The sequence below is a fragment of the Poeciliopsis prolifica genome, unplaced genomic scaffold, assembly GCF_027474105.1.
Source record: "Poeciliopsis prolifica strain line A6 unplaced genomic scaffold, Auburn_PproV2 SCAFFOLD001, whole genome shotgun sequence".
Taxonomy (NCBI): domain Eukaryota; kingdom Metazoa; phylum Chordata; class Actinopteri; order Cyprinodontiformes; family Poeciliidae; genus Poeciliopsis; species Poeciliopsis prolifica.
Genome location: NW_026562376.1, coordinates 13,867,873 through 13,891,757, shown reverse-complemented (window position 1 = coordinate 13,891,757; position 23,885 = coordinate 13,867,873). Strand labels below are relative to the sequence as shown.

At 36.0% G+C, this 23,885-nt stretch overlaps 1 protein-coding gene and 1 long non-coding RNA gene across 2 annotated transcripts in view; one reads left to right on the top strand and one right to left on the bottom strand.

Annotated features, from left to right (window-relative positions):
* The window catches only part of LOC129365295 (inactive serine protease PAMR1-like), a 31,184-nt gene that overhangs the window by 5,462 nt on the left and 1,837 nt on the right, over window positions 1-23,885 (top strand). Inside the window, exons 2-12 of the mRNA XM_055038428.1 lie at window positions 4,582-4,758; window positions 6,126-6,251; window positions 6,963-7,077; window positions 14,459-14,676; window positions 15,323-15,430; window positions 17,803-17,973; window positions 18,124-18,315; window positions 19,531-20,409; window positions 20,494-20,670; window positions 20,995-21,061; window positions 21,228-21,457. Of these exons, the coding sequence (XP_054894403.1) occupies window positions 4,582-4,758; window positions 6,126-6,251; window positions 6,963-7,077; window positions 14,459-14,676; window positions 15,323-15,430; window positions 17,803-17,973; window positions 18,124-18,315; window positions 19,531-20,409; window positions 20,494-20,670; window positions 20,995-21,061; window positions 21,228-21,457 (2,460 nt within the window). The remainder of the gene's footprint in view (window positions 1-4,581; window positions 4,759-6,125; window positions 6,252-6,962; window positions 7,078-14,458; window positions 14,677-15,322; window positions 15,431-17,802; window positions 17,974-18,123; window positions 18,316-19,530; window positions 20,410-20,493; window positions 20,671-20,994; window positions 21,062-21,227; window positions 21,458-23,885) is intronic.
* Window positions 10,065-12,554, bottom strand: LOC129365302 (uncharacterized). Its single transcript, XR_008606508.1, has 4 exons — window positions 12,502-12,554; window positions 11,472-11,563; window positions 10,828-10,918; window positions 10,065-10,659 (listed from the first exon to the last, which is right to left on the bottom strand). It is a non-coding gene; the product is annotated as an uncharacterized LOC129365302 (long non-coding RNA).

The following is a 23,885-nucleotide window of genomic DNA, read 5'->3' as shown; positions in this document are numbered from 1 at the left end:
ACACTTAGAAAGAAAACACTGTGGAAAAAAGAAAACCATCCTGGTCTTTCATAGTGTTTCATTTCTCAGTGTTTACATCTTGTTTCCACATGATTACAGTGATGTGTTATGTGTTGTGTATTACAACATATAACATAAGAAAGAGATATTTATAATATGTATATATATATATATATATATATATACATGTAAAAATATTCCTTTATAGTTAGCGTATTTCTTTCTGCTGACTGTCAATACCTTTAGTTTGCCTTTAAATTCATGTAAGCTGGGAGCAAATGGTGAAATGACAGTTTTGAGTTAAATTATGGGTTGCTGTGCACACCAAAATAATTTGTTCATACTTTTTTCTTTTTTACAGTGTCTGAAATCATTTTAAATGCTTTTGAGAAGTGAACCTAAAAAAAAACATCAGTGATGGAGCAGTAGAAGTGTAATAGTTATTTACATGTCAACAGCTGTGTTCAGACAATTTCACACCTGTTTTAACCTTCCAAAACTTCCATAAAAATGCACATGACGTTTTACCAGTTCAGTCAGCAACAACTTGCAGGTGTTCAACTGAGTGAACAACCGCAATATTTTTACAGGGTAGCAATCTTATTGATTAGAGGGACAACGTTCAACAGTAAGAAAGAATGTTTTACTCCCTGCAAATGTGCATCAAACAAAGAGCAGAGGGAGTTCAAGAAAATTAAGATGCATTCCAGCATGTGTCCAACTCTGGGGAGAACTTTCATAATGGTGCATTGGAGCAAAACATTGCAGCTTTAAAAACAAAACTGGATTTCAGAAAAAAAAAGAAAAAAAGAATACAGTCCAGAATTGATCATCTCTGAAGACACTATTTCATGAGTTAATGTAATACTTTGAGTGAGGTCCAAGGAATAATGGAAACTGGAAATGCATTTCTTTAGGAATGAATATTAATCGTTCTGTTGCATTGCAATGCAAATTGGGGGTCTTTTTTTACAATTTCAACATCAACAAAAGCATGCATCGGTGGTCTCTGCAATCACAATACCAGACCTTCTCATGAAGTCCTTTGAATCTTTCATGTGTATGTCCATTAAATCGGGTTTCATGGCCCCTCCAGACCATGTTCTACAGTCCAGAGGCACACAACCTACATCATGGGGGGAGGTGGTGATGTCAGCACTTCCTAAATCACTATGCAGAAGGCATTCCGTCTTTTCAAACACCGTTTATGTCTTGTTGAAAAGAAAATCTCCACAAGGTAACAGTAAGCTAAATGAAAACACATTTACTGAGAGTGTTGGTCTGCCACTTCTTAATTACCTAATTCCTAATTTGCTAGGTTAATGTTGAAACCAAAACAAAAACAGTTTTCAACTTTATAAATACAATTAAATTAATGCTAAGTATTTTGTTTTTTAAGTTCAGTAATTCTTTTCAACATTTCTTTTTTTAAATGACAGTGTTGGTGGTAAGTGAGACAGTAATGGGTGAAAGAAAACTGCAATTGGAATTCAAATTGCTTTGCGGTAGATGGGGGATTATAAATATTATATCACCAAAACTCATCATGGTTTAAAGCCAAACCGTCTGTGATGAGTTATCCACTGATGCAGTTTGTAGTAAAGTACAAAAATAGCTCATTATAGAGTCTTACTTTGTTCTTTGAGTTTTTTTTGTCTCTGTTTTTGTTTAAGGTTTATTCCCAACCAGACCTTTTCATGAAGTCCTTTGACTCTTTCATGTCAAGGAAAGAGGGGGTGGGTTTAGACACCAAACTGCCTTGTAAAGAACAAGAGAAGACAATAGTTTGGCCTGAAAAAGCCTGAGTAATCTTTACAACATTGCAACATCGTGCATGTTGAGAATTTCAATTTTGATTTATTTATGTGCTATTGTGGGAGTATAACACAAGGCCATTTTTGGAATTCTCTCTTATTTTGTCTGCAAAAAATGTTCCTTTTTTTTTCCTATTTCCACTTTATGTAGAAAACATAATTTAAGAAGATTGTAAATAAACTCTATGGTGAACTTAACTAACTGAAACATCCTAATTTAGATAGTAATTGAGGAAATCTAGCAGAGTGGCTGGCATGTAACAAGCTTTCTTTTCATTCTGTGCTTAAAGGGGCAGCAAAAATGTTTTGAAGTCCAATTATTTGAAGCTATAATGAATAACAGCCCCAATGATGTCTTGCTTTGAGTTTGCAGGAGATGTAAGAATTTCAAACAAAGCAAAGAGAAAATGCTTAAAACTGTGGAATAAAACTCATTACCTCATCCGCAGTTTGTCAGTGTGGCAGGATAATAAAACATAAATAAATAAATAAATAAATAATAGAAGAAAGACCAAGAAAAGCACAGAAACCTGATTATAGCTGGATAAGAAAGGCTATAGATTGAATGTGTTCTAAACCATTACACGTTCAGTCTTCCAGGTAACAATCACCTTTCAAAATTGTTTAAGCAAACGAGCAAATAGCCAGTCATATGATTAGATAAAGTCAAGATTTCAAAACCCCTTACATCAAAAAAACTCGACACATTCAAGAATAACACACACATGAAATCCAAGCAAGTAAAGGTCATAAAGGTTATTTTTACATTGATGTGGCCTTCCTACTTTAGTAATGGAAGTCTTGTGTTAATAAAGTAAATTAAGCTATTAACATGTTCAGATATCCTCTTTGTAGAGCAACTCTGCCCTGGAATATCGGCAACCATTTTCTACATATGGTAAGGCTGACATTAGAAAGACTGCACACATTAAGAACAATAAGTAACCAAAAACACGTTACTTGACTCCTGTCAATAGAAATATTTATAGTTAACATAAAAAGAAACTATATTCTTAAATTGTATTATTACATCTTGCACAAACAAACCCTTCAGTAAGTTGTTTTAAATAGCTTTTGATATTCCGTCTTTCCGCTTCAGGTAAGGAAACTATTAGTGATAATGATGTTACACAACAACACTTTCCAATTTTTTTTTTTTTTAACTAAATAGGGATTACATCCAGTGTTTTTAATTTTATTTATTTATTTTTTTTGTGTGTGTGTTCTTTTGCTTTGGTCACTATGGTGGGGGGTCTAGTCCAAGTTCTGAACATAAACAAAGATGTGGGGAACAAGGCGTAAAGTGTACCCTTCAAATTCCAATGTGGCGCCAAGGGGTCCTAACAAAGCATCAGCATGTGAAGAACTGGGCGTGATGCTGGGCTTGTATAATTCTCCTTTTGCGCCATGTCTTTTCTCAGCAGTCAGCACACATCCCTTTAAACATGCTGTCTGGTAACACGCTGTGGATGTTTGTGGCTGTAACGTTTGGTCAGCAAAAATCCACAAAAATGACTGAACAGAAAGTGTGAGCTTTTTTTCAGTCCAGAGGGGACAAAGGAAACGAAGATGATCTGCTTTGCATTTCAAGTAAGCCTAGTGACATGGGAATTTACATAAATTCCTACAATGTCTGACTGTTATGAAGCTGTACCCTAGTTGATAGCATGACTGATTGTCCTTCTATGTGTGTGTGCTTTCTGAAGTTGATGCCATGTCCACCTAAAAGAAAACACACACTGACTTTGGTTTGGAACAGGAAAGGATATATATATATAGCACTAACTGCATTATATAACTAAGTGTAGTTAGTTATAAATCAAACTGCACTGTGAAACCCAATAGGTGTCCTCAGAAAACCTTTAGGGATTCATTTCAATATCGTTACAGGATTTATTGTCAGCAATATGTTGATGCATGTTTCTGTAGAAAATACTTGAGTGGGCCAGAGTTCTGTGAAACTGAACTGAGACGCAATTTATGATATCATTACTGTGGAAGCAATAGGGTGGATTCATAACATTCCAAGGCATCTGTGTTTTTCTCCAGTGGATCGTGATCCTTTGAGAGATTTATCACTATTTGTTGCTTTGGTACATCCACTTCTTTGCTTGTATCTGTGGAACCGAAACTTCACAATGAGGAAAAACAGAGCTAGCATGTTGTTGTGGTTTTTGCAAATTCATGGCTAAGAGCAAAGAAGTCATTATGTTTGTGGGGCCGCAGGGACGTACAATATGTTGCCCTGTTACTGTGCCAAGTTTGAAGTGCAGCCTCTGCTCGTCTGCCACAAGAGCATTTCACTTGTCTGTTTTAGCTTTTAAATGCACGGTTACATAATATGGAAACTCAGACATCTTTGACTGATTTCGTATCTAATCAAACATAACATTTATTGGGTTAAGAATTTACAAACACGGACTGTCTTCGTACTTGCATTCATGCAGAGAGTAATCACTTGAGTCTGTTTTCCATTGTGTTTACTTTTCCATTCTTTTTGATGAAGTAACACACAGAGGGGGTAAACTGCACAGGGTTCTCTTATTTGCCTGAAAAAGGCTCTTGAAATCAAAATGAAATTAAGGGGCAGAGAAGCCCAGCAGCACAGACAAACACCAAAAATCAAAAATTAATCCATAGCCCACAACGAACCATTTTTTCACAAGAGTAATCATGTTATTTGGCAGGTATTCTCCTTGTCTGGTTCACCCAAATCTTTCTTTCATTCCTGCATGTATCTCTAACCTACATGTATCATGTCTTTCAGATTACAGGTACTTGTACAACCACTGCCCAGGTCCAGAGTGGAGCGTTATGTGCAGAGGCTGCTGTGAGTATGACGTTATCCGCTGTAAGTGTCCCCTCCAGGGTACTCAGGTTGGCTATGCTGTGCCCTGCTGCCGGAATGCAATCAACGAGTGCGACCCCTGTATCATCCATCCAGGTAATGCCACTGTAAATGCAGACACATATGGACACAACCCTTAGTCTAATATTAGCTTTATAGATGTTGTGACCTGTTGCATGAGCTGACTGAGAGAGTGAAATACTGTTGAATTTGTTTATTTTTCTCCTCATTTTCAATCTCTACAACCAGTTTCCATTGGCTTTGGTTCCAATTTATCTAAAATACATGCAAAGAAGGACTTTCCCTTTAGTGCACACATGACAATTAAATATTCTCAATGACAACTTGTTCACTTCCACTGCTGCCATTGCTAAAACTGCACTTTAAAAACAGTGCAGAAGTCAATATCATTGTTCAGAACTTTTGTTCGCTTGGCCCCGGTAAGAAACAAAATTAAAAATAAGGGGTGTGGAGCTCCCTATGGGATATTTTTTTTTCTATCTTGTTTATATTTTTTTTTTAAATGTATATTTATGCAGAGGTTTTGCACTCAAATATATATAAAACTTGTGACCAACACCCAGATTGTTTTAACTGACACTGATCACTAATAAGGAGTTAACTGAAATAAATGTTTTTCTTTAATTGTATTTTCTGTGTTTTCCTTTATAAGCCCAGTTGTTGTTTCACTATGGTTAATAAAGTCTTCCAATAGCATAAAAGCAGCAGTTAAATTTTAAAATTTATTTTAAACATTTTTAACATTAATTAACACAAAATTATGGTGGGCTGCTAATGGAGTTATGTAGCGACCCAATCAGCAGGCTTAGCTAGTTTTCTGGGGGAATCCCTGCATGTATACGTGCAAATTGAGGCCTTTATACATGAATGGGAGTTTTAAAAGCTGTTTTCTACATGCCTATTGCCTGTGGAATAATGTAATCTTTTCTTCACAGCATGAATTTTCTCATTATCTCTTTCATGAGGAAAAAGCAACTGTTTCAAATTAAAATACCTGCATAGCAGTTTTACACAAAAATTGTGTTTCAACGCCATAATCATACATTTTCATTGGCAAATGGCCAGCCCTATTGTTGTTAAAATTCATACCATTCCTCAAGTTGTACGTGACTTTTCACATTTTATGAACAGGCTGGCCTCCTAAGTGAAAATTTATCGATAAAGGAAACCATTTCTAAATTTTCTTTTTCAAGAACCAGCAGCATGTGTTTGTGTTTTGCTTTAGTGACCGTTGAGCCTAATGGGTTTAACAGCGTTGAAGCAAAAGAAACATTTACAGGATTTGGTAGAGAACAGCTACCTTGGTCCTCTCATAAAAAAAATAAATTTTCCTGTATAAAAACACACACGCACACATGCAAACTAACAGGACCTTCCTTAAAAATTGTATGGCGCACATCCTTGTAACTGAAATGTTGCTTCCTGTTCTACATCTGTTGCAGGATGCAGCATTTTTGAGAACTGTAAGCGTTGTAACAACGGAACATGGGGGCCCCAAGATAACTTCTTTATTAATGGACAATACTGCGCTGAGTGTCGACCCGGCTGGTCTGGAGGAGATTGCATGAGTAAGCTTTCTTTAACCTCTCTGATAGCTTCTCCGTTTCTGTAAGTCAAATGAAACTGAGGGTTCCATATGTTTCTTTATTTCTTCCTCATTAATTTATCTCATACTGGAACTACTATGCCATCTTGGATCTTAGCCAGAACCCTGGGGCTTTTTCCACATTCAGATAAATAACAAATCAGAATCCGTAATCCGCATCCCCATAAAACAACATAATATATAGCAATGAGTCTTTTATATGCAAATATTCTACCAGGGGGTATAACTTCCACAGAATGGATTTGATTAAAAGCAGATGCCCAAGAATGTTTGTCAATCTCTGTTTTGGCTCTTTATGTATTTTTTCTTTCTCTTCTGCTTTTGCAATGATTTTGAAAACTTAAAAAGGAAAAAAAAAAGTAATAATAATTCTTTGAAATAATTAAGCCACAGTTAAAAATGTAGCATTGGAGCAGTGGGTAGAGCATGCAACCCAGGTACATAGGCCTCGATCCTCAATACGGTTTTCGCGGGTTCGAATCCCAGCTACTTTACCAAATGTCTTCTCCCCTCTCTCATAAGTGGGTCATATCTGTTATTTTTCACATCTATGTGGACCATGAATCTGATGAATAAATTAAACCTAAGTTCCTGATTAAGGAACTTAGGTTTCCTGATCAAACTAACCATAAAAAGAGAAAAAAAAGCAGCATTGATTTTACGTTTGTTTCAGAATGTGGGGGAGTTATCCGTAAACGGCAGGGCCATTTGGTTCTTGAGAGCTACCCCAACAATGCAAGGTGTGAGTGGACCATACAGGTGGAAAAACCGTTTACTATTGAAATCAGGTAAGGCATCAAACAGTTGTTTTCACATTTTCTTGTATGCTGTGTGATACGGCTGTGCAAGATAGTTATGTCACCTCTGTATAGCATTAAAACACAATGTTAATGTGTGGTCTCAATCTTAAACTTTCTTAGGATGTGTGGATTTCTTCCCTGTCGAATGGGCTTTATTATATATTTATAAAAACCAAGAAATTCTGCACAGTTCTAACATTACAATTTATTTTGCACCAATCAAAAACAATGACATTAATATAGTTAATGTAAGGGTAAAAAAAGCACCTCTTACTTGTTTTTAAAACTGGTCATTGTGTCATTATTAAGTTTCATGGAGGACCTAAGCACAGAGATTCACTGTAGCAGAAACAGAGTTCTTTCAATAATAAATAACAAAATAACCAGGAGACTTAGACTGAAGAGCAGAGCATGGAACACAACAGCGGATGAGAAACCAGGATAATCCAGCAGGGAATGACAAAAAGAAAGAGGCTCAAATGAAGAATGTGGGAGCTGACAAGAAGCAGGAGGTTGATGACAAACTGAGTGCAGCTGTGAAGGTGGGCAAACAAGTAGACCAAGATGAATAATTAACACCATTGAGCGGAACTGAGACTCCAAGAAAAAAGAAAAATATTAAAGAAAACGACTGATTCAAGAGAACAAAATCCAGTGGCATAAAGAACAGAACACAAGTATAAACAAAAATAATAAATAAATACAAAGGAATATGGTAACACCTTAAATTTCAACAATAGGACAAGACCTAGAAAACAAACTAAACAAGAAGGAAATCATCAAAACATGTCTACCACCAATATTTTTTTAAGAGTTAATGAAAGGCAATTAGTTTAGATGAAATGTCAATGCATAATAGAGATAGCTGCAACTGACTTCATGTGTTTCTCTAAAACTGTGGAAAGCTGTGGAAAACTGTGGAACTTCTGCTATAGACATTCTGTTTTTAGAAAACCTGAAATGAAAGCCATTATTTTTTTGTTTTATTATGTTCTCATATTTACTTCTAATCATTCCACACAATGGTTTAATAAGTCTGGCACAAATGCTGCTATATTAATTACTTCTCATGGGAAATAAATTAATAATAGACGTTTAATTTAATAGCCATGTATTTAAAGTAAGTTTAATAGCTGCAATTTCAAACTGGCACACAAGCCAGAGGCCAAGTTCACAACCTGTGAGGATTGGTTAACATAACAAAATGTATTACATTCTCAATTAAAGTATATTTAAAGTTGGTATTAAGTCTATTAAATTATTGGAAGTAGTTTCTGAATGTGAATAGCCCATCATGCAGATGCTCTGCATTTTGTTTTAATTTGCTGCTAGCAGATTTAAGTTGTACTTTCCGAAGAAAATCCTAGCAGTGTCTTTGAAAAGGTTATGAGAATTCACAAAATGACCACTTTCTTACAATAACTTTGAAATTACTAAAACATATTTTGTGTGGTCAAAGTTAATGGTATGTTCATTGACCATCTGAAATAGCCATTACTAACTGCCCTTCTTTGTTTAAATTTCCACTTTGCTCAAGTATTTCTGCATAATGTGTTTTTTGTGGACTAATGGCAAGTTTATAGCAGAATTTGAAAACCATAACAGACCACATTTTTCAGGAAAAGTCATTACATCGCAGTGCCATGGTAACTTTCTATTTCTGTACCTGTTTCCCATTTCACATAAAGAGTTTTGCAAGTAAGCTTTGGAACAGAGAATTAGCAAGACCACATTCAGGCTGAATGTTGTTCTGTTGTTTTTTTTTTTTTTCTGTCAAAAATTAAGTTATTGAACAATATTCAAATGAACATGTCTCAACTGCAAGTTGTATTAGTTAGTAGAAGCTGCAGCAGAACAACTTTCATTCATCCAGGTTTCAGTGTCATAAGTGATTGCCTGACATTATGGAAAACATAGAAATGTTGATTTTTCTCAAAATCACTTGCTGATACAAAGTGAATAAAGTATCTAACTTTTTCTTTATCATTAATATATTCACTTAAAATAACATTAAGATCCCAAAGCGGCTCTCTTTTTAGAGTACACACTGTTCTGAAAATGACTATTAATTTCATTTAAAGGTCTGTTTAAGTTATTAACAGTGGTATTTCTAATTTTAGAAGTAATGCACAATTAACATGTTTCTGCAACGTCAAGAAAAATATTTAACAGGCTTTAAACAGCTGGCAATTACACTGAAAAAAATAAGTCATTGGATGAACATAAAAAAATTATGGAAAGGATTTCCACGTGATTACTTTGCTTTATTTCAGCACCATGTACTTGTGTTACTCTTATTTAAAGCAAATGTGTTAGGTCAACCTAATTTATTAAGATTATTCCAATGTAAAGCAAATGTGTTGACTTAACTTGTTACTATGGTTATTCAATGGGCGATTCTAAATCAAACATGTTGGCTCAACATAATATATTGTGGTTATTCTTATATAAATTAAATGAGTTGGCAAAAAATAATTTATTATGGTTGGTCTAATTTAAACCAAATGTGTTGGCTTAACCAGAATTATGGTAATGCAATGGATGATTGTAAATCAAATGAGTTGGCTCAACTCCATTCATTAAGGTTATTCAAATTCAAATGAAATGTGTTGACTCAACATATGTTTTAAAGGTTCCTTTAACTCAGTTACTATAGCGTGACCCAGTGTAATGCAATACAGCCAGTCCAACTAATCTGCAATGTTTAGGACCAAATCATTGATGTAACTTCATTAAGATGAATATAAATCTAGTTGAAACCACCTTATTTTACAGTGGTACCTTCACACTACCTGATTCAGTAGGTCCAACTCACTAAAAGCAAGTTAGCTCAACAAATATGCTTCATGCTAAAAGACAGCTAGTTAATCGTGTGGAAATCCTTTCCATTATTTCATGATGTTAATTCAAAGACATATTTTCAAGTGTTAATCAAGCATTTTAAGATAGCACTAGGTGAAAGTGTAGGAAGAACACTCAACAATTAGAAAAGGTACAACACAATTGTATTTTGTTATACATCGTTTTTTTACACAGCACAAAACACAGCTGAGTTGGACATTGAAATAAAAAAACAACTACAAAAAGGTTACAGTTTCATTTCCCAGCCAATTTTTACAACATAAAACATGTCAGTATAGTTGCTCAACTTAGAGAACTGTAACAATATAAATCTTTTCTACTGCAGACTTTAAACACTCATTTTCCATGTGAAACTTTACTCAACTTAGCAGCGAGTTTCATATTGAGAACGTGTGCTTTCTTTGATAAGTTCTTTCCATCCAATTTCATTATTATTTCTGTATTACTTCAAAGGTATGCTTGAGTTACTGAGCAAGTTGAGTGCTGAACGCACTAAACTTGAGGGTAGCTCAAGTTTAGTGCGTAGATTAGTCCCAGCAGCATCACTTTTGCAGAAGATACACTGCCCAAGCTGTTCATAACTTCCACCCCCTCCAGGACAATCCCAACATCCAGATGAGGATCGGCAGCCTCTGCACCCTCTGCTCAAATGACAACGATTCCGAGGACAGTCTCGGCTTTGGCCATTTCTGCACATTCATCAACGTCCTAAGGGAGTTAGGGAAGGGTATTGGGGGGGGGGAGGAGACAATTCACATGTAATTAAATAAATAAATTAGACTGACATTGATTGAGTCACTCATGGACCTTAGTTGTTGAAAGTATTTTAACAACTCTTAGGAGTTCTATTGTAAACACAAAGAGAATTTAACATACCATGTACTCCCTCACCAGCTTCTCTGGATCTTCATTTAGGTACACACAGACCTTTGAGGATGCACTCTCGTCTGACCTCAGCAGTGTCTTCCTAAATATGCAGATCAAAAACAATGAGAACAATCTCAAAACTCCAGCAGTATAGGTTCACACACTTGAAAACATAGCTACATTCAAAGGAAGTCACAACAAAAGTGATCAGTGGCTTGCAGTCTATTTGAAAGATATTTAAAATTGTTAGTATCCCTTCATTATGCCATGACTAAAATGGAGTTTAACATCGTATTTAAACATCTAAATGAAGCCGTTAGAGGTTTAAATAAAGACATGAATATATCACCAAAGAAATATGTGAAAAGTACAGAATGGTCAACACAGTCTATATCCTTCTACTTTAATGAATATGCAAAGCATTCCATGTCTTACAAGTACATGGACAGTAACGTCACATATGCCGGTGTTTAAGTGTAAAATGTTTTAACAGGTCATATCTACGAGACAGAGAGAGACTACACTCCTTACATTTCCACATCCCCACGCAAATAAAGACAAATAAAACAGACTGGCCAAATAAATGTTTAGCTGAACTCTAGCTTTATAAGCTCTCTAACACATTCAGTCACTTTAGATCTGGCAAAACTTACTATTAGCCACTGAAATCTATAACTTGATAGCCAATGATCCCCTTGACCAGAACTTAAGCAGGTGGATTCCAGACAGGTGATCAGGTGATGTTCTGAAAGAGATCAGATATATTTTCAGCCATTAAAATATGCAATTCATACTGAAGTGAGTTGTATCTTTTAGTACAAGTCCCTTGAATGCCTCATGAATATAATCACTGGACACATGCAAACACATATGTACAGAATAGTGGTGAATTGATGGTAGAAAGCAATAGTAACATAGGTCAAAATGAGCACAATCAACACAAAAAACATCAACATTTCAAAATTCAACCAATGAACTTCAATATTGTTTCTGAGCTACAATTATTTGGGGACAACAAAGAAGAGTCCAAAAAAAAAACATCTTTACAGCAGAGGAATATGTATTTTAAAGAAAAAAAATAGAAAGCTCAAGTCTGTAATAATGGATAATCCATTGAGAGTTTTAGCCTGACAAAATATACTAGAAATCCATAACTAACAGGTATTTTAGGCACATTTAACAAAGCTCAGAAAGCAATGCTTTCTGCAGGTTTCACCGACTGAAATGTAGGACTTTTTATTACCATAATTAATTAAGAATCTCGATGATGATAGAAAGGTACCAAAGTGTGTGTATCTACATTTACCTCCATAGTAACATTACTGAAATAGAATTAAAATAGTTAGAAATAGACTGATGCCAGATCCGTGTGTTAAAAATCCACTAAACCTCCAGGGAGCTCAGGAGGAACAAAACTGTGACATTTCTGGGGTCCATTTGTGTCTCTGGCAGCTTTGTACACTACATATGGCTCTGCAGACTTTTTTCGCACAAAATGTACCTAACATGGTGCGGCGATAAATGTAAACAAAAAGCTATCTGCCTTAACCTAACCGACTTAATCTACAGAACATGAAATAATGTGACACAAGTATGGAACAAGTAGAAAATGGTGCAAATGGTAGAGAAATTTTAAGTTACATATTTTTATATGGATTTAGATGAAAATAGATTGACTCTTACCTTCTTCAAATTAAGTAGATGCACGCCAGGAATCTCCCCTCTGCCCTTGAAAACCCAACAAGGTGCAAGCCAGTTATCTCGCGTGATTTTCCGTAATCTCTTGATGTCGCTGGATCCTCTTCAGCGGGAGATGAGTCTGACACAATAGCGCTTTGGAACTGACGTCACTGTGTTTTTTTTTTATTAGATTAACTTTGACAAATATTGATATTGAATAAAATAAAATTATATATATATATATATATATATATATATATATATATATATATATATTATATATATATATATATATATATATATATATATATATATATATATATATATATTGAGGGTCCTGCGCAGTATCTTGGCACAGCCAAGATACTGCGCAGGACCCTCAAGCTCCCAGGCTCAGAGGATAAGAACCACCCGCGGTGGGTATATATATGTTAATTAGATGTATTCAAGTTGAGATAACGTCATTCAATAACGTTAGCTCACCTTTAATACATTTTAGTTCAGTTGAGAGAAAAAACCGATTGTCTCGCGTGTTCTCGCGTGATACCCCGTGATCTCACTCGTTGTCGTCAGCACAATATCAGTCTGACTATAATGAATCATGTTAGCTCAACATGATTCAATTTTATAAATGTGAAGTCGTGGAATATCTTGTTTATCCAACATGATTTTATCACGTTTTCGCTTCAAACCCAACATTATTGTGTGAAAGGTACATGATATTTTTTTGTTAATGTAAAACGCCCCGACGTTCTTTTTTTTTCGGCGGAAGATCTAGCTGACGTAATTGAATCACGTTATCTCACCTTGAATACATTTTATTCCATTTGCGAGAGAAAACCGATTGTCTCGCGTGTTCTCGCGTGATATCCCGTGATTTTCCGTAATCTTGCGTGAACTTGCGTGATATCCCGTGATCTCACTCGTGGTCTTCAGCATAGGATCGGTCTGACTATAATGAATCATGTTAGCTCAACATGATTACATTTTATAAACGTTGAAGTTGTGGAATATCTTGTTTATGCAACATGATTGTATCATGTTTTTAGCTCAAACATGGAATTATTTAGTTAACAGTACATGATATTCTATTGTTAATGTGATAACCCCTGAGGTTCCTTTTTTACAGTGTATAATTAGAGTGATCTACATGGTGAATTAGTTCCAAGGAAAGCAGATGATATTATTGAAAGTGTTTAGCTAAATACAGCAATGTAACAGAACATACACAGATTTTTATTTGAATGATCGGTGGTGAATATGGCTTACATATTAAGAAATCCATTAATGTGGTGCCAGAAATGGTAAAAGAAGCAAAATTGGCGATTGGGATATGGCTTTGTTGCTAAGTGGTGATTATCTCAGCATATTCATGTATAACGTAAACAAAGTTTCTTACGCTGTTTTCAGGTTGGATTTAAAAACAAACACAAAAGAAACAAATCATTGTTATTTGTAACCAAAAAGAATAAAAGGCAGCAGAAATCCAGGACCCATTCTGTGGGAGCATTGATTGCTCGATCCTGCATGCAGAACCAATTATGCAGTTAGATGGCTTGGGGGAGAGAGCTGAAGAACGTAACTGAGGAATAAATGAGGCCTAATTGCTGACAGAAAATGTTCCACTTAAACTTCTTCAATCTGATGTTCGACCTCCGCGTTAACCATATTTAGCAGTGGTGGTAGGGTTGCTCCAAAGGAGTAGGAGTGGGCAAAAGGTTTCTTAAGAATCATCAGTTCTCATCCTTGCTGCTAGAGCACCAATGTAAATGCCCACAGTGAAACCAGTTTGACACAATCATAGCATGAGAAATTATGTTGATATCATTTAATTATGCCACCCTGAAAAAAAGAAAAAAAATGTTCAAGTGCACCATTAAAATCCCAAAATATATTAATAGGCATGATGAACTTCATAAACTTTTGCCTGTAACTATGCTTCTGATTTCTGTGCTTACAGGTTTATGATGCTGAGTCTGGAATTTCACCCTTCCTGTCGCTATGACTTTGTGGAGGTACGTGATGGAGACAGCATCGACTCCCGTGTCATTGGTAGATTCTGCGGGAACAATCGACCTGCTGCGCTCCAGAGCTCTGGAAACACTTTGCACATTTTGTTTGTTTCTGATGGTTATAAGAATTTTGATGGATTCTTCGCTACTTTCCAAGAAAATTCAGGTGGGTCATGTACAAGAGAAAATAAAAGCAGTGTTGCACCCACTTAAATGAGTAAATGTAGAAACCAGCTGCACCAATCCTCGCCTTAGCTGTTACCCAAGAGAACAATTTTCACCAAAACCAAGTCTGAGTTCTGTAAATGAGAACTGTGTCATGTGCAATAAATAAAAGGGCATTTGTGAAGTTATACTGAGTAAAGAGGCTCTTTAAAAGTGTAGTCCACAACAGATGCAAACAAGAAAGAAGTTTCCATGGCACGCTGTGCCCTTTTTAAATGCCTACAATAGTGCACGACTGGCACCTACATGTTACAGCAAAAGCCTTCGTCATAGTATTGAGTCTGTTATTAGTCAGTTGGGAAAACAAAAAGCCTTCTTTCCAGAAATGTCTTTTTTGTAAACTTACAAACCTACAGCAAACACACGCACACACACGCACACACACACGTCAGTCACTGGCAGCCAAGTCAAAAGTTGTAAAAAATAAATAGAGGTTGTTTTATATAAAATGCCCACATGCATTTCAAAAAGCAATAAAGACTTCAGCTTTTAACATGAAGGATGTAATATGATATGGACGGGCAGTTATGTGTGGTGATTAATCCTTAATTATGGCTGAATCTCAGTGTCATATTTTCTGTCAACAGCTTGCAGCTCATCCCCTTGCCTGCATGATGGGACTTGTATTTTGGACACTTCTTACACTTACCACTGTGCCTGTCTAGCTGGCTATACAGGGAAGAGGTGTGAAAATGGTACGTGTTTTGGTTTCATAACTGCAAACAAAATGTTTAAAGTTGTTTATGGTATTTACAACATGTTCAGGTTTGGACTCTGTACCTTGAATACTTAATTTCATGTGGCATAAACTGTACAGAGCCTTAGGAAATAAAAGAAGATAGAATAATGATTCCAGTAATTCTAAAAGGAGACACACCTAGTTACAGCATATTTATCAAAAACTTATTTATTCATTGAAGCTTTTTTTTCCTCTTGTGTTTCTACCTTGAGTCAGCCAGTGATTCACTGTCATGGGGGAAATGTTTGTGGTCTGGACCGAGTTCCCAGCAGCTGCCTCCAACATCTGAGGTTCTCAAGAAATATAAAACTAGTTTTCACCCAAAAATCTGAAATTCACCCAATTATTATTATTTTTTTCTGATTCAAGGGAGGATACATTAAAACAATAGATGTTGTAATCATTTTAGTTGTGGACAGATACCGTACACCATAAAAGTATTTACATCAAATTTTTCTAGTTTTTTTCTCATTCAACAAAATCAAATGTTAATAAAAAGGAAAATTTATTTGATTAGACTTTAAGTTAGAAAGCTGTAGTACAGTGTATTTTTATTCACAACACTGTGCTTTTACTTCCTGTGTTAACAGCCACTTAATTTTTTGGAAGGCTTATATGTCATTATTAAAGAAAGTGCATTGGTTTCAACATTTTTGGCTTTTATGTAAAATGCTAGCAGAGGGAGAAAAATTAGCATTGCATGTTTCCAGGTAGCAATCGTTTCTTGTGAGCCGAGAGTCCTGACTCACTGTACAGAGTAATTACACATGAGAGTGGCAGCATCGTGCATTTCAACAGGTACAGGAAAGCTGCAGAAATATAGGGGAGGACGGATGGAGCTAAATACAGGGTAAACCTGAAAGAAAAACTTGTTGGAGCTTTGCGGCTGTAAATGCAGCAAAAGATAAAAAATAGGGCCACTGGTTGTACACTGTTCACTTCATACAGAGGGCCTGAACTCTCAGCTCTTGAGAAATGATTGCTTCCTGGAGGAGTGTCCTGTTTTAAATTTTACCCAATCACTAATGTTTGTCAGTGATTTTTGTAATGCTCTGCCATTACTAAAACTACACGCAGAGTACGATGAATGAATAATGGATAAGCTTGTAGTAAACTGTTTACAGTCCAAAAATTTACATTTTGATAACAACAGTTCTAAAAAGAACCAGGCTTTAAATGTGGAAAACTCTGACTGGAACTTTAACTTCCCCAATGAATGGATTATTTTTGACATTTTTCTGTAGACAACACGTGTGGAAACCATAACTAATAGTCTTCTGAACAGATTCCCCAACTGCATTCTCCAACTCTTCAGCTCTTTTAGTCACTATAGCCGCCTTTGCTGCTTCTCTGATCAATCCTTGGTTTGTTAGTTCAGTTTCTTGGTAGGGTTGCTGTTGTGCTATACATTTTTATTCTATTTTCTTTTTATATATTGTTTTTACATGATAAAATAAACATTTTGTCATGAAATCTTCAAAACAGAAAATTGTTTTGATCCTTTGGCATCTGAGTCATATTGCAAAACTCTTGTTTAGTGATGATAAAAGAGTTAGAGGCCACAGGAAAACATGCCCAGATCATAAATTTGCTTTCCAAGTCACAAAGCCAAATAAAGTTTCTTGGAGATGTTGCAGTTCATATCAACACGTAAATTTGCCTGAGAGATTACCGGACACGGAGAACTGCAGTGTTAATGTACTTTCTTCGTGATCTTAACTCTTGGTGTTGCAGGTCTTTTAGGATAAATATGGACATAGAAATTTGCACGTTAGAATCTGCACAAAAATTCGAATATCCAACACAGGAACAATTGAGTTTTTTGTCTGTTCCACAACCATTCCATCAGTTTGTCTCACTTCAGTTCATAAATGCTATTTTACGACAGTGGAAAGTTGAACAGTTTGACTGTGGCTCTTTTATTGCATCTATTCTGGCTAATTTACAAGCCATGTGTGAAAGTTTCGCTGTGAACTGTTCACACTTTACCATGATGGGGGAAATTAATTGTAAACAAGCCCCTGTGATAGATAGCAGGGTACGCTTTAAAATCTTTGGAACTTTATTAGTGGAAAGCAAATGGTATGTTTTAATTTTGTCAGTCCATTGCTTGTTGGCAAAAAAACAACAGGATATGACTGCATTGATTTGTGTTTTCATAGTTGTTTAGAACACTAAACAACTACGAGCACAATAAAACAAAGTTTGTGACATACAAGATGCCTTCTATACATCATAATTGTGAACATCCACTATTTGTTCATGATAGAAGAAATGAAAGCAGCATGTTTTCATTAATAAACTGAACAAGTCTGTATTTCCTCTTAGTGGTGGGATGCCACCGGCCTCCAGTGCCCAAACATGGTTCTACAGAGGGTCTGTTTCTACATTCTGGTTCTCGCATCACTTACCGCTGCGACCCGGGCTTTGAATTGCGGGGGTTTCATACTGCCATCTGCCTGACCGATGGCACCTGGAGTGCAACAGCACCTGAATGTGGTAAGATAAAATATGGGATTTAGTTTCTTCCAAATAGTAACAGCTGTGGATTTGGGTAGCCCGTGTGTCTTGTTTTTGTAAGCTTTTCACACAGCCTGAGGGATGATGTAGATCATGGAAAACAGCTTGATTTTCTTTCCTTGTCTCTAGTGCCAGTGGAAAGAGTCTGTACTTTACCACCCAAGCCAGTAAATGGTGACCACTTGTTGGTGTATGGACCAAACGATGTTCTCATAGCGCTCCAGTATATGTGCAACCAGCCCTATGAACTCATTGGGATCTCCCAAAGAACCTGCCTCCCAAACAACACCTGGAGTGGGAATCCTCCTGTTTGCTCTAAAGGTCAGGCTACGTTTCCTGCATCATAAAAATAACGTAAAAACAATCCGACTGTGGGTCAAATATTTACATATCAATCAATTCTTTATAAATTATTTATTTTAAGAAATAAGTTAAATAGATTTTTTTTTAAATTTCCCAAGCTCAGTGAGATTGGAGAAAGTTTTGAAGAGAAAATTTTTTCAACTCTTGCAACAATCTGGATTTTGACATGAACATTCCAAGTCATTATTCATCTTGAATCTAAACCATTTCGATGGCTGTTTCAGGTTATTTTTCTAATCGAACACAAACATCACTTATAAATGTTTGTGTCAGCATTTCTTTGAGAATTGTTTTGTGTTTAGCTTCATTGTTGTGTTCCGTGTTTTTCTGTTGTGTTTATTTGAGTTTTCTGTGTCCTGAATCTCCTCGTTGTCCTGTCTTCCCTTTGATTACTCCCAGGTGTGTCTTGTTCCCCTGATTACCCTCAGTGTATTTATCCCACCTGTGTCCTTTGTTCCTCGTTGGGTCCTTGTCGCACATTGTCACGTTACTTGTCATACGTCGTTTGTTGTACTGTCCGCCTGTTTGACCAGTTGCTACTGGTGTGAGCCCTGGCTTCTGCTTAGCCGTGCTGCCTGGCCGCAGACTACTTTTTGTTGACTGTGTTTTCTGGACATTTTTTGTTATTAAATGTTCACCACCCACCTTACCTGGGCCTCCAGCGTTTGCCTCACCACCCCCACACCATCACCACATGACATTCATTTCCCCCATCGATTGATTGCCTTCTTTGACCCGACTGAAGAAAACTATCCCCAGTATCAAGTTTTCCACCAACAGTTTTTGCAGTGAGTGCAGCATGTCAGGGTGATGTAAAGTTTTCTGCCACACTCTATCAGAACCGCTATATATGTACTTTAAAATACACTGTCTTTATTTTTTGCTAGAACAGAGGAGCTATTTGGGGTGAAGTGATAACTGACATGTCAACAGATTATCCTGTCATGACCAGAAATAACTTGATCATTTGTTAAAATTAAAAAAGCTGATTTGTCTTTCTCTGTCTACTTCACAATTAGGCAGGAGTTCATGCTGATCTAACAGATGACATCCGTATCATATATTTTTGCCCTTTTTGGTTTCAATGTGATGATACCTAAAAAAAAACCTTGAGGGATGTGGGAACTGTTCCAAGTGTCTTTCTTAAGATCTTTCTTTTTCTTTCATCCACAGTGAATAACACTCTGACTGAGTCTGAAAAAAATAAAAACAAAGTGCAAGAGGCAGACACTGGCAAAGGAATAGATAAAGAGAGTGAGAGAGATAACAGTAAAGCTGAAGAGATACCTCAACAAAACACAACAGAAAAAGGAAGTGCTGGCAGGGAAGATATATACTCTGGGGTAGAGAACACAACATCAGTGGACACTGAAGATAAATACATAGAAACAGTTCCAGAAAATACTGTCGACAAAGATAAGGACAAAGGTGATTTAGAAGAAACAAATACTGGATCAGAGAGGCCCAGCGAAGACAAAAAAATTGAAGTGGATCCTAAAAGCACAGACAACAGACTTAACACAGTTGAGGAAAAAAAACCAGAAGGACCAAAGCCACCGGAGAAAAATGAAGAAAGTGCAGACCCTGAGCCAGGGAAAGGGAAGGCTAACACCACAGAAATAGTGCCAAAAAAAGACAAAGGGCAGGAAGAGAAGGAACGAAAAGAGGAGCAAATTAATGGAAAGAGAGACCCTGATAAATTTGGCCCAAATGACACAAAACTGAAGACGAATGCGTCTGAGGGTGACACCACTGTGGAAACTTTTGAGCTGGATTTGACAAAGAACAGCACAAACTCTCAGGACTCAAAGGACGCAAAGAAAGAAAACAACACCACTGGATCTCCAACGACAGTGAGGAAAATTGATCCCTCTCGAATTAATGTGACACAGTACACTTTGTACAGAGCAAATGGGGAAAATGGGAAAACAAAGGAAAAATCTCTTCCTACCAAAGACGAAACCGGAAAAAATTCCTTAGAAAAAACTAAGGAGTTGGAAAGGAAGAAGGAAGAAAGAGAAAAAGACAAAGAAGTCAACCAGAGCCAAACAGGCAAGAGTTTTATTTAAAAAGTAAAACACAAATAAAAATGTTCTGCGTTTTTAAGCTCATCTATAGTGTGTTCCATTTTTGCAGAAAGGAGGTGTCCTCCTCTTCCTCGCTTGTACAATGGCTACCACCAAGTAGTGCCAGGGTTGGATCTGGAAACAATGGAGTTTATGTGCAACCACTCATATGCTCTTAGCGGCGATAAAAGGCGAACCTGTCAGCCAGATGGTACCTGGAGTGGCAAGCAGCCCTTCTGTCTCAGAGGTACTGGTATCTTATGTTTATTTTAGTTTGGTCGAAATGTTTTGCAGATTTTTGCCAAGTGATAAATGAGGGAAATTCTCTCTTTACTCTCCTTACGAAAGTAACAAAGAGGCAACAATCCAAAGTAGACGAAAAGTAGTAAATGCTTCAGAGAACTCCCAGCCTGCAAAGAACAATTTCCATTGTCACAATTCCCATGTTTTATATTAGTTGAGAGGTTTTACATGCACTTTTAAACCTGATGTCAATAAAATTTTACTGTGTGTAACGGAAGTGCTCTGAAAATATTATTATTATTATTATTATTATTATTATTATTCACAGCATGTCGAGAACCCAAAGTATCAGAACTGGTCAAGCAGAAAATTTTGCCACCACAAGTACCATCCAGGTATGCTTATTAATGTTTTCACACAAATATATTGAAGTAAAATAATTGATCTGACTGAACACTGCTTAAAATGGTTAACTTTCAGATCAGAAACAAACTCTTTTTTCAGTCCTTGCATGAGAAAGCTTTTTTTTTTCTTTTATCAAGCAGTTATTTTGCCCCACAGGAAGACCGTCGTCCACAGGCTCCTTTCCTCTGCAGTCAACCAGAAGCTCCAGTCTGTTGGGCCCACTAAAAGTTCCCCGGTGCTTCCTCAGTTATCCCAGGGCTTCCATCACCTTTACACCCATATTGAGTATGAGTGTGCTTCCCAGTACTATCATCACTTTGGCAGCGCTCGGCGCACATGCTTAAAGACAGGGAAATGGAGCGGACGCCATGTCTCATGTTCACCAGGTGAGGGCAGCAGGGATTCACTTATGGCCATGCGGTAGAATCAATGAACAGTTCACTTCTGGATATATTTGCAATCATAAAAGGCCATTAGATAATTTCTTTACAGTTTACTATTCATAAATGTTTAGGATTAGGCAGTGGCAAAGGACGTAAATATGTATTAAAAAAATATTAATCTGAATAGAAAATTAGTCATATAAATTTAAGTTATAAACGTATATGACTTATATACCATGAGAACAGTCTTTTTTCTGTTCTCACGGTTTGCTTATTTATAAAATAAAAAGTACAGAGCTAACACCTAGACAGAACTAAACCAAGACACAAATGTAATGTTGCCATCTTGAAAAGGCAAGAAATTAACATTTGGTTAAAATCCTTGTACCACTAAACAATAATGTTCCCAATATAAAAAATGTAAGTATTTAGCAATATACTAATTCACACTGAAGCCTTTTCTTACACTGACTTAAAACCAATTATTCACAATAAACTAGTCTGTTCTTAAACCACTATTGGGTCAATAGCTGAATAATTAACTATTCATTAGACATTTATGTTGTAGTACATTTGCACCAGGTATTTTGGCACCAAAATGTTTGAAATTAGTTGCAGAGAGAAGGTAACAGTTTACACCAATGTAACATTGCAAGCAAAATAGAACATGTCAAACCAAATGGAACTTTCTACTATATCATAATGAATGATATAAACAACAGAATGCCTTTCAAGTGAAAGCTGTGCTACTGACTTTTATAAGGTGCGCATGGAAGCACAATGACGCGATGTCATTTATAATACTTTTAAGACATAGAAGTGGCTAAAGTGCATCAGGACAGTGCAAATAATTAAATCGTAGCTCCGGACAGGCTTTTCATTGGCGCTGATGCTTCTGGATAAAAATTTAGAAAAGGATCAAGCATCAACTGCCCACCAGATGGCGCCAGCGTGGGCTTTTTAACAGAAAATTACAGGGCTGTCCAATAATTTCAATCTCGCTTTATCTACTGGAATGCATTGCCGTTTGGACTGGCTTACTTTACACCAGAGACACTGGTCATCAGTTTTATAGTCATGATGGAATAACAAAGGTTTATGAATTACAATACTTGTGAAGATTGCAGTTATTGCATTTTAATATGAGATTTGGTCTTACCTGCAAATATCTGCTTTGTCATGATGTCATTGTATCTTACTGTGCCTTTAACCTGAAAACATTGTGGAAGTTATCCAAAGTAGATAAGATTTTAAGTATTCATAACTTCTCAATGAAAGACTGCTGCAGTAAAAAAGATTAAAGTGTGCCCTAAAGGTTTTTTCTGAGAAATGTGAAGCCAATTCAACTGTTGCAAAAAAATTCAACTGTTGCAAAAAACAAAAACAAAAACAAAAAAAACTAACCACTAGTTGTGGAATTGAAGACAATAACCTGAAAAGTCTAATTTGATTTAATATGTCTATTAGGTTTGTATTGAATGTAGTCCTTGATTTACAGATGGTTTAAACTTGAATGATTTGAGATTGATATTATGTAATATGTCCGATGTGTCTTTTGATGACCATAAGGAAGCAACCTTTAAAACATATTCACATAGACCCACAAAGCAAGATTGTTTTGTTCTTAAATATGATCACATCTCTTCATAGAACACGGATTTATTTTTTTTTGCCTTTGTTTTATTCATTTCTACAAGCAGTTCAGTAAAAAAAAAAAAAAAACAATAGAACTGTAACTGATGCATAATACTGAATTAAGAAATAAATATAAAGAGGCTTTAAAACAATACTATCTTTTATTTAAAAGAGTTTTATGCAAGCTGTAATTAAATTTTCATTTCATCACTGCTAGAGCAATGCTCTTCCTTTGTCATGAGCAACAGCAGCATTTTGTAAAAATGCGCTATTCAAAAATGGAATAAAAAATTTAATTATTCATACCTCCCGCTGTTTAGTGGAAGGAAACAGGTATATAATTTTATATGAGTAAGTAAGTATGAAATGCCTGTGCACTTACCTTTCTGCTTTTGTCTGAGGTATTTGGACACTTGCACAGATTCCATTACATTAAACCTCTGGCTGAATATTTAGCATCTTTGGCCTTGGAATGGAATACCAGATAAATCTGTATTTTTTTAAACAAATAATCTCTTTACCCCCTAATATATACTATTTATGTTCATAGGCTGTGCTTAATTTTATTTAGAAGTACATGCAATTGTCAATGCTTCATATATGTTGGTATACCGCATAAAATCCCAACAAAAGCCATTGGAATGTGCATCAGAAAATTGAACAAGCTTAAAGGGTCTTAATAATATTGAATCACACTTGTTTTTGGAGTGTATTTAATAAATAAATGATACATTTTAGATGATAAAAAAATAAGTAAAAGCAGTACTTTGATGAGCTGGTTAGGACATGTACAGAG